Source organism: Podarcis filfolensis, assembly GCF_964270895.1.
Source record: "Podarcis filfolensis genome assembly, chromosome: 4".
Taxonomy (NCBI): domain Eukaryota; kingdom Metazoa; phylum Chordata; class Lepidosauria; order Squamata; family Lacertidae; genus Podarcis; species Podarcis filfolensis.
In genome coordinates this window covers 46,421,057-46,437,840 of record NC_139607.1, presented here as the reverse complement: position 1 = coordinate 46,437,840, position 16,784 = coordinate 46,421,057, and the positions used below count along the sequence as shown (strand labels likewise).

The following is a 16,784-nucleotide window of genomic DNA, read 5'->3' as shown; positions in this document are numbered from 1 at the left end:
TGAGTCCCAGTCCTGTCCCCCCCGGTCTCGGGAAGCTAGTTGGTTGGTGCCGGCGCCCCTCGCCTGCTTCTGTCGTCATCTGTGGGCCCCGCGAGGCGAGCGCGCGGCAGGATCCCCGCCGCCTCCCTGTTGTTTTTCTCTCCTCTCCCCCCACTTTGCTCTTTATTTCCTCCGTATTGCATGGTAGAGGCAGGGAGAAGCGGGGAATTTGCTTCAGACTGAGGAGAGTTTGAACCCATTCCTAGCCCGTGCTTGCTCAGAAGTAAGTCCCATTTACTTCTTGGGGGGACTTATTTCCAAGTAAGTAAAACGCCCTCAGTGTTTTCAGCCCCGTTATGCAGAGTGGCACATTGTATTTCAGGGCGTTATTTTTAGGCCACATGTTTCATTCCAGGTGAGTGAGGAAAATGGTTAAAAGGTCAGATATGGGGCCTGTCACACACTTCTTCATGTAGTGTACAGTGGCACCTTGGGTTACATGCGCTTCAGGTTACATACACTTCAGGTTACAGACTCCGCTAACCCAGAAATAGTGCTTCAGGTTAAGAACTTTGCTTCAGGATAAGAACAGAAATCGTGCTCCAGCGGCAGCAGGAGGCCCCATTAGCTAAAGTGGTGCTTCAGGTTAAGAACAGTTTCACGTTAAGTACGGACCTCCGGAACGAATTAAGTACTTAACCCGAGGTACCATTGTATACTCAAACTCGGAACTCGCTCCCACAGCAGGCAGTGTGACTTGGAAGGCTTTTTTAAAAAGAAAGAATTGGACACATTCAAGGAGGATATGTCTATTCATGGCTACTAGCCAGAATGACTAGGCTCTGTTTCCATGGTTGGAGGCAATACGCTTCTGAATACCAGTTACTGGAAGCTGCAGGAGGGGAAAGAGCTCTTCTGCCTGGGTCCTGCCTGCCAGCTTCCCACAGGTTGGCCACGGTGAGAACAGGACACTGGACTAGATGGGCCATTGGCCTGATCCATCAAGCTCTTAAAATGTCCTTATTTGCAAAGACTTGTTGAATTAAAGTGTTAAAAGTAACTGGTACCCACTTTTTTATTTTGGCCTCACCTGCTCCCAGGAAAACTTTTTAACAGAGCGATACTATTAATGCGCACCCAGAAGCAAATCTCATAAAAGTTCAGTAGGGTTTGCTCTGAGGTAACTGATTAGGATTGCGGTCTTTGTTTGTTTTCTTGCTACTTGTGTTTCCAATTTGAAATAAGGAATCCCACCTGTACCTAACAGCGCTGCTTGTCATATGACACTATCTGATAAAGTATTTGGACAATTTAATAAAATATTTGTCTCTATATTAGAAGAACTTCGGACACCAAGGGCAGAAAAATACACCCAAGGATTTTGGAATCTTAAAATACCTGAAGGGCTGTGTGTTTTCCCCTGTTCCAGCTTGTAGGTTGCAACCAATTGGTTCAAATTACAAGAACATTTTAGATTAAACAGAAGAACTTGCTAACAGCATGAGCTGTTCAGAAGTACAGCAGACTGCTTCTAACGGTGATACACTCTCCTTTTTTAGAGATTTCTAAGCAGAAGGTGAGTGTGCCATAGCAGTGAATTTCCTGCATCAGGACCAAGCTGAACTAGATTACTTTTGAGGTTTCTTCCGGATGCCATTCTCTCAGAAAGAATGCTGTTAGGAGTAAAGTATGAAATAGAATTCAATATTTACGCTATTTTTTTCTCTTTTTTAGAATCAGGTGCTGTATTCACATTTGGAAAAAGCAAATTTGCCGATAATGTGCCTAGCAAGTTTTGGTTTAAAAATGACAAGCCTTTTCACATATCATGCGGAGATGAACATACTTCTGTTGTAACAGGTTAGTGGTTAAGGTTTTTTTAAAATTACTTTCTGTAGCAGCATTTCAGGAAAAACAAGTTAGCATTATACTAGTATTTTCACAAATTCAAAATATTTTATTGTGAAGGTTCCTGTCCTGATCACACTGTGGTAGCAGTCTGAACCCACTTACTTGAGAGTAAGACGTATTGTATCCAGTAGGATATACTTCGAAGAAAGCATGCATTGAATTGCGCTATGAAGGCCCAATCCTGAGGCAGACTTGTATGTTATACAGAAGTAATGATGTTTGCAAGATGGTAACATGACCTTCCTGTGTTTGTGAAATGGAGAAAAAGAACATATATATGTACACACACAAAAAAACTCAATATAAGATACTCCCATACATTCTTATTTAAATTTATATAGTGTTATTATCCTAATACTTATGTAAATGTGAAACAGAAATTTAGGTGTCTTTTCATGTTGAGATACGTGCCATGAGCTTTGTTTGCATCTTCCTGGTCTAAAAACTTTAAAATGTATCATAAAAAAGCTGTTTTTTTGATTAATTCAAAATTCAGTCTCTCTGTGATTTACTTTATACATATTTATCCAATATTTTCTGTCATCAAGAGAAGGGAAGCTTCTGAGAGCAGCTTGCAATCTCAAAAAACAATAAGCAATAAAGCAATAATTGTTACTCCTAAAGTAAATTTCACAAGATCCTTGAAATTGTATACTTGGTGATAATACCAAAATTCAGCAGCAACTGAAGCCATGCAGTTTACAAGTCATCATTAATCCAGGACTAGAACTGGCTGAAATATGATGATCAAAGACTTAAAAACAAGTGCTGATGTTCACACATCATCTGAACAATCTCTTTGGGGGACCAGTCCACTGGTATCAGTTTTGAAAAATACTTACAGTACAATCCTTATCCTGGATCCACTGGCTGTTAGAGTAAGGTTACCAGATTTTTTTCAATGAATCCAGGGACACTTTTCAGCTTCCCAGTAAACAAATGGATTTTGTCAGAGGACTGTTTTGTAAATCCGGGGACTGTCCCCGGGAAATGGGGACGTCTGGTAACCTTTTTAGAGTGGGGTGACTTTATAATTATTGTCAGCCTGGATAGCTCAGTTAGAGCATGGTGCTGATAATGCCAAGGTTGCAAGTTCGATCTCTGTATGGGACAGCTGCATATTCCTGCATTGCAGGGGGTTGGCCCAGATGATCTTGAGGGTCCCTTCCAACCATTGGAGCCAGCTCCATGGGGCCGTGGGTGCTTGGACACCCACAATAATATAATTGTGGGGGCTGGGCACCCAAAAAGTCAATGAGAAAAGCCAGGCGGCAGTGGCCCTGCCTCCAGGAGAAAAGCAGTTCAGCTCCGCCCTCTGCATCCAGCAAGCGAGGCACCATTTCGGGGGTGGGTGTCTCTGCCTCTGAGTCCTAGACCCATGGAAAAGAGTGCCTAACTGGCTGCAGAGAGGAGGAGCCACCGGCGCCCCCCACCGCAATGCAGACGTGCAACGTCACACACACATGCCTACACATAGTGTGTGTGACTTTGCATGTCTGCTTTGCTCAACGGAGACCCACAATCCTGAGGGTGAGATGGCACCCCTGCTTCCAGCTCTACAATATGATTCTGTGTGTTTTTGTAATTTGCAGTATATGAAGTGTACATGATTATTATTTGAGCAGGGGAGGATCAATGGCAAACGGCCAGCCAAAGTAATTTCGCATTTTTAGAGAACCTTAAAGCAAACTCATTGGTGATCACCTTTTTTTAAAAATATATTCTGTAGAAAATGGTAAACTTTACATGTTTGGAAGCAACAACTGGGGACAACTAGGATTTGGAACAAGGAATACTGTCAACAAGCCAACTTGCGTGAAAGGTTAGTCTCACATATGTGGTTTTATAATAGATGCCGTAATTGAAAATGAGTGGAAGAATGAACTCAGTCGCTAATACTTATGGTGATTCCTAACACCACTACTATAATCGCTCTCACTACATTTGGGACATAGGCACAACTTTCATATGAGAACCGTTGAACAGCTATTGCTCCACTTTATTTAAGAGAGAGAGAGAGAGGGAGAGAGAGAGAAAGGAAAACAAAAGGCTTTTGAGAATTGAAATAACCACAGTTAGAATATTTATGAAATAGTAGAAAAAGCTAAAGAAGAAGAAGATACATGCGAGTTTTTTAAGCAACAAATAAACTTTACAAAGCAAGGGGGGTTTCTTTTGTAGAAGGGTAATGACACTGATAAATTATTTTCATATACATTTTTTATTTAAGGCAAAGAAAAAATTAATATAGCTCTAACTCTTGACAAAATGCATAGTATTTTTATTTCTCCCATCATTTTAAGATTTAAGGTATTTGACTCCAACGTTTTCTCCTGAAGTATGGAAATAAATCTATTTGAAAATATGCCTTCTTTTATGTTCCAAGCCCATCCTAAATAACAGGACATGTGCTGTTTCCTGTGGTTTAAACTAAGAGGCTGAGGAGTGAAAAATCAATGTTTTGGTTCGTTTCTGGCCAGAAACGCTGAAGCAAAGAGTGTCAGCCTTGATTTACTCCCAGGTTAAGTGTGTATAGGACTGCAGCCTTAATGATCCATTATTATTATAAAAATGTCATTGAATTAGACCAGGTTCTATGGGCAAATTTGCAAAATGGAAAAACCGCAGCCAATAATACATTGCAAACTATTGTGTTGGTTGCTCTAGAATGAGTTCAAACCTAATTTCAGTGGCTAATGCGCACCTGTGGGTTCCATGCTGGTAAATTCTAGACTGGAGTATGGAAGGTCTAGTTTTTTGCCATTTTTCCACTTACCACTGATTGGAGGTATGTAAAGTTGGAGCTTAATACATTCAACAATATTTTTTTTTTAAATGGTAACCACTGTCTATTTAATCCTCAGCTTTAAAACCAGAAAAAGTAAAACTAGCTGCTTGCGGGAGAAACCACACCTTGATTTATACAGGTATGTCATCTATATTTGCACATCAAATATCTTATGGCCGCTTTCTGTGCACATTCTAAGAAACAGTCAGAACCTTCAAAAAAACATGTGCACCTTTTATATTGAACAAGACACTTGGTCCGTCTGCTGTAAAATGGCCAGATTTGACTGGCTGCACCTGTCCTGAGGCCCGAGACAGCCTTGTCATCTGAAATTCATTAACTAGAACATCCTGCGACTAAGTGTCATCTGTATGCATGCATAGTATGTGATCTACATCTAAGTTTTGACCCTCCCTAATCCTCACTGAATAATTTTCAACTATCCTTAATAGAGCTGATTTTTAAAAAACAATATATTGGATAAGATTTTGCTTAGCAGTAGCTAACTTGGTTCAGTGTGGTTAACCCAAATAAACCTCTGGCCACATAGATCTTTCTGTGGAGGTGGTAATAGCAAGGAAGTCAGCTGTTTTCTTATTGTGAATTCAGGTAGTAAATCTGATGCTGCCATCCTACTGAGATGGAAACATTCAAGGTAGCTCCTGTCAATAAATTCCTGCAAGGCATTTATCATTTATAGGAAATTCTCCTTTCCTTATCACGGTAGAATTTAAAGTCTTCAGTCATATTGTGAAATGAATAATTTTGAAAATATTTAGATCCGATTGCCATTCTTATGTCTATTTTCCCTTGTAAATTATGTACATTTTTCATTAAACATGAATTCATTTTAATCAGGACCAAAAGGTGTCAGGTTAAACATGAGAAAGGCACATGTTGTGGTTAATTAATTTAATGCCCGTCATTAACATTTGTAGTTTGTATGTTCGAGCAAGATTGCATTTAATTAACTTTGGCCTGAGTACACATGCTAATTGATTCTCATTGCTAGCTGAGCCTTTACCTGTAGCGCAGGGGGGCTAACTTGTGAATCTTCTGGTGTTGCTGAGCTACAGCTTCCTCAGCCCCATTGCAAATTGTCTATCTCCAAGGTTCTTTTCATTCTGTTTAGAAGGGAAGGAATAAAACAAGTCATTCCCAATTGTAAATATTGATTTCCGGCCATGAGCAGAAACTACTTTTACTATGTTATGCGTATTCCAGTAGTATATTTTTGGAATGTAGAATCCTGCTGCAGAGCGATGATTCTTAAGAACTTAAATAGGAATTTCTACAGGCAGTCTTTGAGCATTTGAGGGCACCAGGGATCGACCTTTTGTACATGGGTGAAAATAAACTTGAGCTGGTCTGATTTTTTTAGGTTTTGCTGTTGCTTCAGATGAGAGTGTGCTTATTCTACATGTGCTTTTCTGTGTGCAGAACAAGGAAATGTTTATGCTGCTGGAGGTAACAGTGAAGGGCAGTTGGGATTAGGTGACACAGAGGAAAGAAGCACATTTCATCTAATTAGTTTTTTTAGTAACCAGCACAAGATCAAACAGCTGGCAGCTGGATCCTACACGTCAGCAGCACTAACTGGTGAGCCCAACAGCTAACACAAATATTATGTGTGTGTGTGTGTTATTTGAGGCCTTTTATATTTTACAGTTGACTTTTGTGGAAGCCTGATAAAAAAATCACTTTGCATATATCCAAGGACAAATGTATTGTTGCAAATACTGGGTGAAAATGTTGACGATTTTGACAACTTGATACAAGTTTCCAGAAACATCCTTACTTGGTTCCTAGTTCTTGACTGAGTTACATCATTGAACAGCAAATGCTTTGCATTGCTTAACTCTTTGGAAAGTATCCTGCCCTACAATTATTTATTGGGTTTTCCTATAATTTTAGGGGGAAATTTTGTGAGTATCCGAATATTATGAACCTATTTAGGTGTATAATAGCATATATTTATATTCAAGTGTGTCTTCGTAGGCCCTTTGTAGCTTGACAGTTTGACTACTGCAGTCTCCTAGCTTTCAGATTGAACTGCTCTTAAATGTAGCCATTTTCTGTGTAATTTAATTTCATTGCTGTCTTGATTTAAGAGAGAAATAAGCTTAGATAGGAGGGCATAGCATTTAGCAATCTGTTTCCAGATACAACATGCTGTTTCTCATGCATGGGGTGGGGGGGGGTCATGGATCCAGTGAAGTTTTTACTGTGATTTTTGAAGTTCAGCTCTCTATCATTTCATATACTATATTACAAGATGCTTTTAAAATTCTCCCCCACCAAACTCCTCGGGTTTAAAACACCCTATGTTGTATTGCAAGGACTGCATTTCAGGAATCACAATATTGAGGTGTTGCTGTAAATTGGAAATACCATGTGTGGAGTGTGCTAGCTTCACAACCTCATTCAAGTTGCCCTGCACAATTTCAGTGGTGAGTGTCTCATGGAGACTTCTGCATGATGTAGAATGCTGGAAATCAGGATTCTAAACTGAATGGGGAGCCCACATGTGTAGAAGTAGGCTCTGTGCTTCATACAGTTGCCCTCAAACATGTGGAGGGAAAGGGGTTTTGCAAAGCACAGCAGCCATGATACAGTGGCCACGTAAGCCCTGAATAGGACTTACATGGCCACTAGATCATGGATCCTGGGTTTTGTAAAGCCACCTTATTTAAATAAGTAAATAATACACTTACAAAACTCTCTTTTCTTTTAAGAGGATGGACAGCTTTTTATGTGGGGGGACAATTCCGAAGGACAAATTGGTTTGGCTGATGAAGCTAATGCATATGTTCCTCATCAAGTGGATGTTGGTAAACCCGTTTCCTGGATCTCTTGTGGATACTACCACTCCGCCTTAGTAACACGTAAGTGTGGAAATCTGGAGAGATGCAGAGGTGTGGTGTACTTTCAATAATTAAATCCAATTATGCCCCTTATAGTAGTTTGGGATTAGATTACCTGTCATTACTTGGTTAAGAGTTTGGATTCTGTTTTTGCTTGGATATATGCTACTAATTTGGTGGTGGTCAAACTCTTATAAAGTATTGATCATGAACCTATTAATCTCTGCAAAAATGGTTTGGTCTTGTTATTTGGGGAAAACATAATCCTTAACATACAGATAGCTGAGATAAATAAACTGACAGATTCTGTACATAGAAGGTATGAATTTTGAGCATTAACTACTGTAGTGGGAAAATGGTAATGGAATTTATTGACTGTTGGAATAAGATCAGTAGTCATATAAAGCTGGTAATGAATTTATTTCTGTAATCTGATCTTTCTGCAATTTGTGCAGAGTTGTTGCAATATAGTTTGATGCTGATTAGCTTATTATTATTATTATTAATCTAGTGATGGACCTGTAATCTAAAAATAAAGTGGTGGTGTGTTTAAGTTTAAATACAGCCCTGTCTTATAAGATACATTTGTCATAAAGGAGACACGCAAAAAATGCCTCTTTTGTCCTAGCCTTAGTCTCAGTCTTGCTGCTTTGTTGTTATCTTACAGGAGATGGAGAACTTTATACTTTTGGGGAGCCTGAGAATGGAAAACTAGGTCTTTCAAAAGAGCAACTGAAAAACTACAAGGTCCCACAACTTGTTTCTGGAATTTCTGGTAGGGCCAATAAGGTTGCCTGTGGAGGAGGACACACAGTAGCGCTTGCAGGTATACTAGCTTCTTGCTCCTCAAATTGTGGGCCCATGTTTTAATCCCCACGATCCTAAACTGCTGAATCCACACATTTAAATGGGTCCACCTACATACGACTCAGCATATTGGATGCTGTATGTCAAAGATGGTGGAGACGATTATAAAATAGCTGCTTAGTTTCTGTTGAAATAATTTAGCAAAATTAATTCGCAAGGTGTCAGTGGCAAATGGATGTAGTGATGGAAATTGTAGAGCAAAACTAAGTAAAGAAAAGCTATTTAAAAGTGATGGAAGAAGGGGCAGAATTGGCTAAGAAAAGGGACAGTGTGAAGCATCTGTCTAGAGGCAGGTCCACACCATACATTGAATGCACTTTCAACACATATTTAAAGGACATGAGTTCTTGGGAACTGTGGTTTTCCCCACACAGAAGTTCCCAGCATCCTTAACAAAGTATGGTTCCCAGGAATCCTTGGGGGAAGTCATGGGCATTAAATGTACATATTATGTGATTTAAATGTATGGTGTGGATCTGCGTATGATCAGTGGTCCTCTTATATGATGTAGAGTTTTAGTGCTGGGTTTACACCATTTGCACATATGCACAGTACTAGAACTAGTAGCTAAATTAGCTGTCAGTCTGGTGGTGATTTTACATAACCAAAGCAGAGACAGTGAAAAGCCAGCAACACTCAGGTCTTTGGCATGCTACTACTCAGGCTGAATCCTATGTGTTCTGGTTGATTCCTCTTACTGACAACTAGGCTGAGATGTTAGTGAGACTAGACCCTGCATAAGGGAATGGGGTAAAGGTGTTTACTATTCTAAATAACATCTAACCCTCTACTGAGGCTTTTAAAGAGGTGTGGTTTTGTTTTGTTTCCTTGTTTTTTTGCTTCTGTATCTTCCAGCAGAGGGAGCTTTAATATTTTATTTAGTATAATATTTTGGGTTATGTAATATGATATTCTTAGAATGATATTATGGGTTTAAATATATTGGTTATTCTCATTTTTAAAAATCTCTCTCTCTCATTACTTTTATTTTTAAGTACAAGGCCTGGTGTACGCATCACATTGAACCATAGGCTAAAACAAAATGTGTTTAGTGTGAACACATTGCATGTTGGTTCATGCTGCTCAGTTCCAGTGGTGCTCCTCCTTCACTCCTGCTAATGTGTAGTAGACGTATGAAATGTTGTTTCCTCCAAACCACAAGCAGAAAATCAAGAGCAATTCTTGGTTACTACTCAACTACGCATTGATGGTTGGAAGAGACATAACTGTATTCAGATGACATGACAAGTCACATTCTGCGGCATGCCAGGAATTGGGGAGGAACAGCATGGGAACTTTTGAGCAGTGTGCACTAAGAAACTTGGAGGATGGAAAACTATGGATAGAATATTAATCCCATGTATGTTTTTCAGAGGGGAAGGTCTACACATTTGGCCTTGGCCAATATGGGCAGCTTGGACATGGTACATTTATTTTTGAAATTTCTGAACCAAAGATAGTGGATTGTTTGAGAAAGCATAAAATCTGTAACATTGCCAGTGGGGAAAATCATACAGCTTTAATAACAGGTATGTATGCGGTTAGCTGTGAAACGTATTTGCAATGCTATTAGCATTGAAACGTAGCTGTGAAACGTATTTGCTAAGTTACCAAATATTTAATATGTATAAATGGAGGTGACAAGACCCTGGTGGTCTTAAACATATTTCATAGTAATTCTTACCTATATGTGGTTTAATAAACAAAACAAAAAACCATGCAACATGTACAGCACAGTCCTATATTTGCCTCCTCAAAATGGATCTCAGTAAATTCAGTGGGGTATACTCTCTGGTGTGAGTATTGCAGTGACATTTGCTTAGTTCATATTCAGTGGCCAAACCATGGGCTGAGCATTGGGTCGTGCTTGAGGCTTGTGTGCTCTTTCCTCCACAATGTCTCCTTCACATTTTCTGACATACTCCCTGGTGCAGGCAAGGCATAACTCGTAATTAAGTCTGAACTGGACAAACTGGTATGCCTACAAATTAGAATGGGAATCCATGGGTTCATGATGCATATGTGTGATTTAACCCATTCTTATGATTTTGATGGAAATTGCGAACCAGACAAGAATATCAGTGGCAGCTGCTGAAGTGCTTAGACAGGCTTAATGGGAAGCACTCTTTTCAGAAGAGTGCAAAACCTGGCTTGTAGTACTCAGTTACCAATCGTGATTATACATCTTAATTTAATGAAGTCATCAAGATCACTGAAAAAATCTCCACACTGTGCGATAAATATATTCACCAGATGTGTTTTCCTGTTCGTATGCTAATTTTATTTTAGCATAATTAATGTAATTCAGAAGATACATGACCCTTCTGCTAATGATGCTAGCGGTTTTTCTGCTGCAAATCTATTTTCTGATCAGCTTGCCTTCTCTAGCTTAATCAGCTTGTATGTACTTCCTATAGATTTGGCTCAGTAGCTGTCCATTTTTCATGGCCTTAATGGTCCTAGTGGTTGATGAAGATTTAGTATTGAAGGGTTAATACCTGCATTGTAAATAGATGTTCGGGTTTTTAAGGTAAACTTGAGGAAGCGGGGTAATCCTGAAGGCTAGAATGCAATATCTACTCTGGACACTTGGAGCACTAACTCCTTATTTTTACTGGTTCAATGGTTCCATTAGGAAGCAATTGACATGGAAAACTTGAGAACGTCAACATTCCAAAACATTCAAATGTAATAATATTATGAACATCATTTTCATAGCTATATATTTTACATTAGCCAGATTAACTTTTCTTTTTTTGTTTTCCTTCCTCTAGTGGAAAAACCTATGTTACAGGTTGAAATACTTATTTCAGAATTTTTGCTCTTGGAAAGAAAGTGATTCTCCTTTCTAATTAGATATTGTGGCTTCACCCACTGCTTTTTACACACTGCTGCATTACATGTTAGTTAACATGCTTCTTTCTCCACATTTAGAGAACGGCCTTATGTACACCTTTGGAGATGGACGGCATGGCAAATTAGGGCTTGGGGAAGAAAATTACACAAATCAGTTTTTTCCTACGCTATGTTCCAATTTTTTGGGGTTTGCTATACAGTCGGTAAGGCCTCATTTTTTCTTCATGCTCTGAAATACTAATTCAGTATATCTCATGTTGTACTTAAAGGTACCATATTTAGAGGTCATCCATATGTTTATACCGTGCTATATTTTTAAATTGTAGATGAGCACTGGAGACATTTGTATTTCTTGGTATTTTTTAAAAAATAATTGGTTTACTTTTCTCTTTAGATAGAAAAATAGATTTGTATGAGATGTTTCTTCGTGATCAAGGCCAGTGCTGTGCTATGTGCACTGTAAACTGTTTGAAGGAATGAACATCTTTAAGCAAATTTCTTAGATTCTACAGAAGATTATTAGATTTCCGTATAGCAGTTGGGATATAAACCTCTGCTACTTAATGGATTTTTTGACGCCCAGCCTGTCACTATTTTGCCAAAATAATCATATTAGGGTGAGGTATCAAAACAAGTTTGCCAAAAAGGCACACTGTTTCTAGCCCTTCCGCAATTGCTTCACGGACAGAGTGAGGGTGAGTGACTTAAGTCTCCCTGAGACAATCACTTAGAAAAAGAGCACCACCAAATGGTAATCTCACACCAATATCTCATTTCTTTCCATTTAGAGTCTCATATTTGTCACGATGACCTTGCTCAGAATACTATGATTTGGAAATGATGCATAACGTGTTGAGGGACCGTAATGGTGAAAGTTCTGAAGATTGTACCAAATCATTAGGAGTGTGCTTTCTGCTTAGGTTTCCCCTTCCTATGTACCTGCAAAGTTTACAGCCTCCATTAATCCCTGCATTGACTTTGTACTGTAGGTTTCCTGTGGTGGTTGTCACATGCTAGTTTTTGCCACACCGAGGCCTAAAGAGCTGGGTGAAACTCATGTGTTAGACCAAAAGGAACACCGCTTGTCTGCTGTGGTCTCTGAAGTGGGTGGAGATGCATTAGTAATAGATACCTTCCATCGGACGTTATCGGCACGCTTGCGGCGGAGAGCAAAGGTATATTTTAAACTGTTTCTACTGAGCTTCAAAAAATGCCAAAAGACAACATGATCACACCTAGTTGCTATGCAACAAATCACCATCGGGGGCAGTCAAGGCTGTATATGCCAAAGGCGAAGAGATTTGCTAGGAAACACTTGGAGGAGAACTGCTTGACTTTCAATATTAAAATCTCCAGGCAGCTGTACAAAAAAGTCCTGAGATCCAAGATGGTAAACCCTCCCTAAGTTTTTTTTTAATTGAAGAGTGCTATGAAAATATCTGCATTCTAAGTAAATAAATAGCACATCAAACTTCCATGCTATAGTTGACTGGTAATTTATTGTGGTAATAATTCCTTTATTATGTCTTTCTTTAACTGAACAGTAGGTGCAGCCTCTAACTTGCATGATTGTAGTTTTACTCATACATGCAGTTTGAACTTACTATAGCCTTGGTATTTTCATCTCTCCTGAATCTGGCCAGGGAAGACCCAGCACACATTGTAGATGATTTCCTGACTTCAAGCATTACTGCACTGTGGGCAGATTTACAGCGCTCATTCTAGGAAAATGAAAAGCAAACACTGCCCTCAATCCCTCAATCTACCCCTCATTGTATCACTGTCCTTTATTGGTTACCTTGAAGTGACTCAAAAGCTGCTATGCTTTCTTTTCACCCTTTCACAAGGACAAATCACCGGAACAGCTTAACCGGCTGGTACGAACACTTCCTCCACTAGGAGAAGGTCCTTCAAAGCTTGCATCCTGTGCCATCAGCAACACTATTCCCCTTGGTGTACTCAGATCAAACCACCTTGACTCAGAGGCAGCTAATGGAAGTCAAGGCACCCAATCTGCTTTGGATGGTGAAACAGGTAAACTAATCACCAGTTTCTGTTATGCTCCCATCAATCATTTGTGGGGGTTCTTGAGCATCAGAGGTCCTTAAGACTGCAGTGCAATTATCACTTAGAGTCTCACTTGCTGATTAAATAATCAGTTGTGATACTGAGCAACATAAAGACAGGAAAAGTGCAGTACATCTACATAACCTGGGCAGGGTTATGTGGTTGTTGTTTTTTTTTCTTTGCACCATGGCCTCATTTGCCTGCCACTGAAAACTTAGCTTATAGTTTACTGTGAGCATGCCAATCTGCGTGTTCAGAAGAAACTACAATCCCAGGCTTAGCATTATGTCTGGACCAGAGACTGTAGTTTGCTTTGCTCCATACAAACCAAGATCTGTACTTAAGTTTTGCTTTTGACTTACGGATTGTGGTTTGTTTGAGCAAAACAATCTGCTATATCTGGTTCAGACATAACATAAAGTCATGGTCTGTGGTTTTTTCCTCCCATGCGCTGGTAGGAAGGAGAAAATTGGCCCAGACTGCATGTTCATGGTAAACCATTAACGATTGTTTAACCAGACACGTGAACTGGGCCATGAGAGATCTGGGAATGGGGTCTCTGTGCTTTCTTGCTTGCTTTTCTCAATTAAATAAGCCTCCCCACCTCCATATTTGCTGCCATTTGACCCATAGGGCAAGCAAAATATGCAGGCATCATTATGGACAGAAAACACATTCTTCCTTTTATTGTATTTACTGAAACAAGATTACTCCTCCTGCCAGTTGGGACTGCCAGGAACCCTTCTGTTTCAGTTCTTTCTCGGTAATTAGAGGAGCATCTAGACTTCCTTTTCCACAAATAAGTGCATACATGAATAACTGTATATCCTGTATTTTGTTTTAAAGGAGATAAGAAAGAGGAGAAAAATGATGCAGAAGAGAGCTCAACAGAAGATGATTCAGATGAAAATGAGGGTAGAACCCTTGGGAGCACCACAGATGTCTTGAATATGGTAATATTTATTTATTTATTTTGTCTCCACAGATCTCAGGGGGCTCACAACATAAAAATACAATATAAAAGCACAAAATACATGATAAAAGCACGAACAAAACATCCCACAAACCAACAGCCCCCTCCCACAAGCACATCTACTACTAGTGATTGTATTTATACTTTGGTTTGTGGCTGAGGTATAACCGTTTTCCTGTGGAGTGTCCGGTGGCAGTAGCAACAGCAGGAAGAGCACAGGAATCTTTCCTAGGCCACTTCCACACTCCACAGTTACAACATAGAGAGAAAATGGTTTAATATGGACATAATGCTCAACTATGGTTTAGTTTTTCAGGAATGGGCCATGGGCTTGTGCAACACATTTCTCCTCTCCTTCTGTATGACCATGAGGAGATCAAAAACATTCACATCTGTTTTCAGTTAATCACAGTTTAACACTATGATCAGCCTATATATAAACTGATTAATTTTCACTATGGTTTATTGAAACGGCTCAACTTAATGAAAACTGTAGACAGTAATGCGCTAGATAGGCAACATGTTTTACCAGGCAGAAGACAGATTCTTACATTGCTATAATTCTGGTACTTCGGGCATCAGGCAATTAGTCTGGAAGGTATGTTGAGATCTTCCAGTTAAAAAGCAGAGTTCATGAATGTGTATCTAATGTTATTTTGTTAGCTAGTTACTGTTATTTACTACTCATATTAAAATACTTTCCAGACCCATGTGATGAGAGTGAATCCTGATGACCATTCCTTAGAGTTAGCACCAGTACAGAAACAGAAGGTACTGGCAATTTATATATGTATTTTATCTTTTTATTTATTTGTTTATTTTTTTAAAAAAAATATTTTATCTAAAATGTGGTTATCTTTCCTGTTGCTATAAAACATTAACTACAGTAACTCTACTGATTCTAGTTTTAAAAAACCCCAAAACAGGTAAATTTTAAATATGCCTTAAATAAGAGTTGAAACAATTAAAACAATTTAATGCAGCTTTTGTTTCCGGGAACGTATTTAGGATAAGGGCAAATCTTTCCCCACACCAGGTTGCTTTTCTGCTTATTACTAGCAAAAGGTTTATATACATTGTAGTTATTTTCAAAATACAACCTATTTTGACCAGTATACTTTTTCATCAGAGGGCTGCAATGGGAAAGCAGGCAGGAGAATCCTGCTGTGCAAGTGGAACTGTGCTTATGCTTCTCTGAATCTTGCCCATTTTCTTCTTCATCTTTTATATTACCTTCATTTATGATCCTCTTCCATCCTGTCAGGCTGCTTATATTCCTTTTTCATGTTCTGATTTATTTGCCTTTTGTCTTCCTCTCATTTTATTTGTAACACTCTCCTTTCTTTTGTCCCCCCTTTTCTTTCTTGCTTCCCATGCGGAGTAGAAGAAAAATAAAAATGGGAAACTGGATATTCATGGTAAGGGTGGGATGAAAGAGTCTGTTCCTCCCCAAGTTCAGAAGGGTTTGGAATTGGGTGGCGCATCTTCTCAGGTGGAACCTATACATTCAGAGTGTCTAGGAAAGGATCCCAATTTAGAAAAAAGTTTTTACGATGCTTTTGTGAGGAAAATTAAGGCTGGTAAAAAGTACTCGAAAAGTAAGTCTGCACAGGCCATTACTGATAGGGCACTGAAGCCTGACACTGACCAGACTATTAAAAAAGAATTTAAAGTAGCAAAAAAGGGAAAATTGGACCAAGTAAATTCTAGTTCAACCCCTCAGGAGCTGCCATTCAGCCATGCTAGTGATGGTATGATAGAAAAAACACTATGTGGATTGCCAGGAAAATAAAGCAGAAGCTAAAGTAGTGAAATCTGATAAATATGGCAAAATATATGTGCAAGGTAAAGAAAACAATGAAAAACAGAGAGAGTTTAAACACAAGGAGATATTTATGAAGCAAACAGCAGTAACTGTGTCATCATCTTCAAGTGAGGAAACTAGTAATGAGTCAGCAAAATATGTTCTTCAGATAAACCAGTATAATTATGGCAAAATAACAAAGAGAGAAATGGATGTAGAAAACAGAAATATAAACTGGGAGAAGGAGCAAAATAAAGAAAAGGAGTGTTTTGAAGATACCAGTATGCAAGCTCAGAGTGAAGAGAATGAAAATATAGATAGTTCAGATAAGGCTGCCAAGTTAGAAGAGAATCTTGAAAGTGTACAAGACAATGAAGAATGTGGAGTTGTTGCAGAAGAAGCTGAAAACGAAGAGGAGAAGCAAGATGGAAAAAATGACAGTGAAGTAGAAACTGAAGGAGAAGAAGGTGAAAATGAATCAAATAAAGAAGATGACCCTGTAGCCATCGATAGAGATGAAGAAGTTAAAATGCAGTCTAAAGCAGAAAATGTGGATAGGCCTGGAGAATGAGGCGGAAGAAGGGCAAGTTGACACAGATTTTGAACTGCAAGAGGAAGAAGCAGAGGAAGATATAGATGAGGCTGTAATGGAAGAAAAATATGAAAACATAGAGG

The 16,784-nt window shown here is 39.0% G+C and overlaps 1 protein-coding gene and 1 pseudogene across 6 annotated transcripts in view; both read left to right on the top strand.

The window, feature by feature from the left end:
- Window positions 1–16,784, top strand: part of RPGR (retinitis pigmentosa GTPase regulator) — a 35,453-nt gene that overhangs the window by 380 nt on the left and 18,289 nt on the right. For 3 of the 5 annotated variants that reach the window (XR_014547836.1, XM_083612544.1, XM_083612547.1), the window contains exons 2-13: window positions 1,714–1,839; window positions 3,620–3,712; window positions 4,755–4,817; window positions 6,119–6,277; window positions 7,414–7,563; window positions 8,210–8,368; window positions 9,783–9,938; window positions 11,344–11,468; window positions 12,255–12,440; window positions 13,113–13,299; window positions 14,179–14,285; window positions 15,011–15,076. Coding sequence is in view for 4 of the 5 variants with exons in the window: in XM_083612544.1 (XP_083468670.1) it covers window positions 1,714–1,839; window positions 3,620–3,712; window positions 4,755–4,817; window positions 6,119–6,277; window positions 7,414–7,563; window positions 8,210–8,368; window positions 9,783–9,938; window positions 11,344–11,468; window positions 12,255–12,440; window positions 13,113–13,299; window positions 14,179–14,285; window positions 15,011–15,076 (1,577 nt within the window). In the remaining variant the exon portion in view is untranslated. Of the gene's footprint in view, window positions 1–87; window positions 263–1,413; window positions 1,517–1,713; window positions 1,840–3,619; window positions 3,713–4,754; window positions 4,818–6,118; window positions 6,278–7,413; window positions 7,564–8,209; window positions 8,369–9,782; window positions 9,939–11,343; window positions 11,469–12,254; window positions 12,441–13,112; window positions 13,300–14,178; window positions 14,286–15,010; window positions 15,077–16,784 lie in introns of those variants that run through there. The other 2 variants (XM_083612546.1, XM_083612545.1) reach the window with 2 other exon arrangements.
- Window positions 15,444–16,778, top strand: LOC310761821 (annotated as a pseudogene). The gene is made up of 2 exons: window positions 15,444–15,455; window positions 15,690–16,778. The product of its transcript is annotated as an uncharacterized misc_RNA (transcript).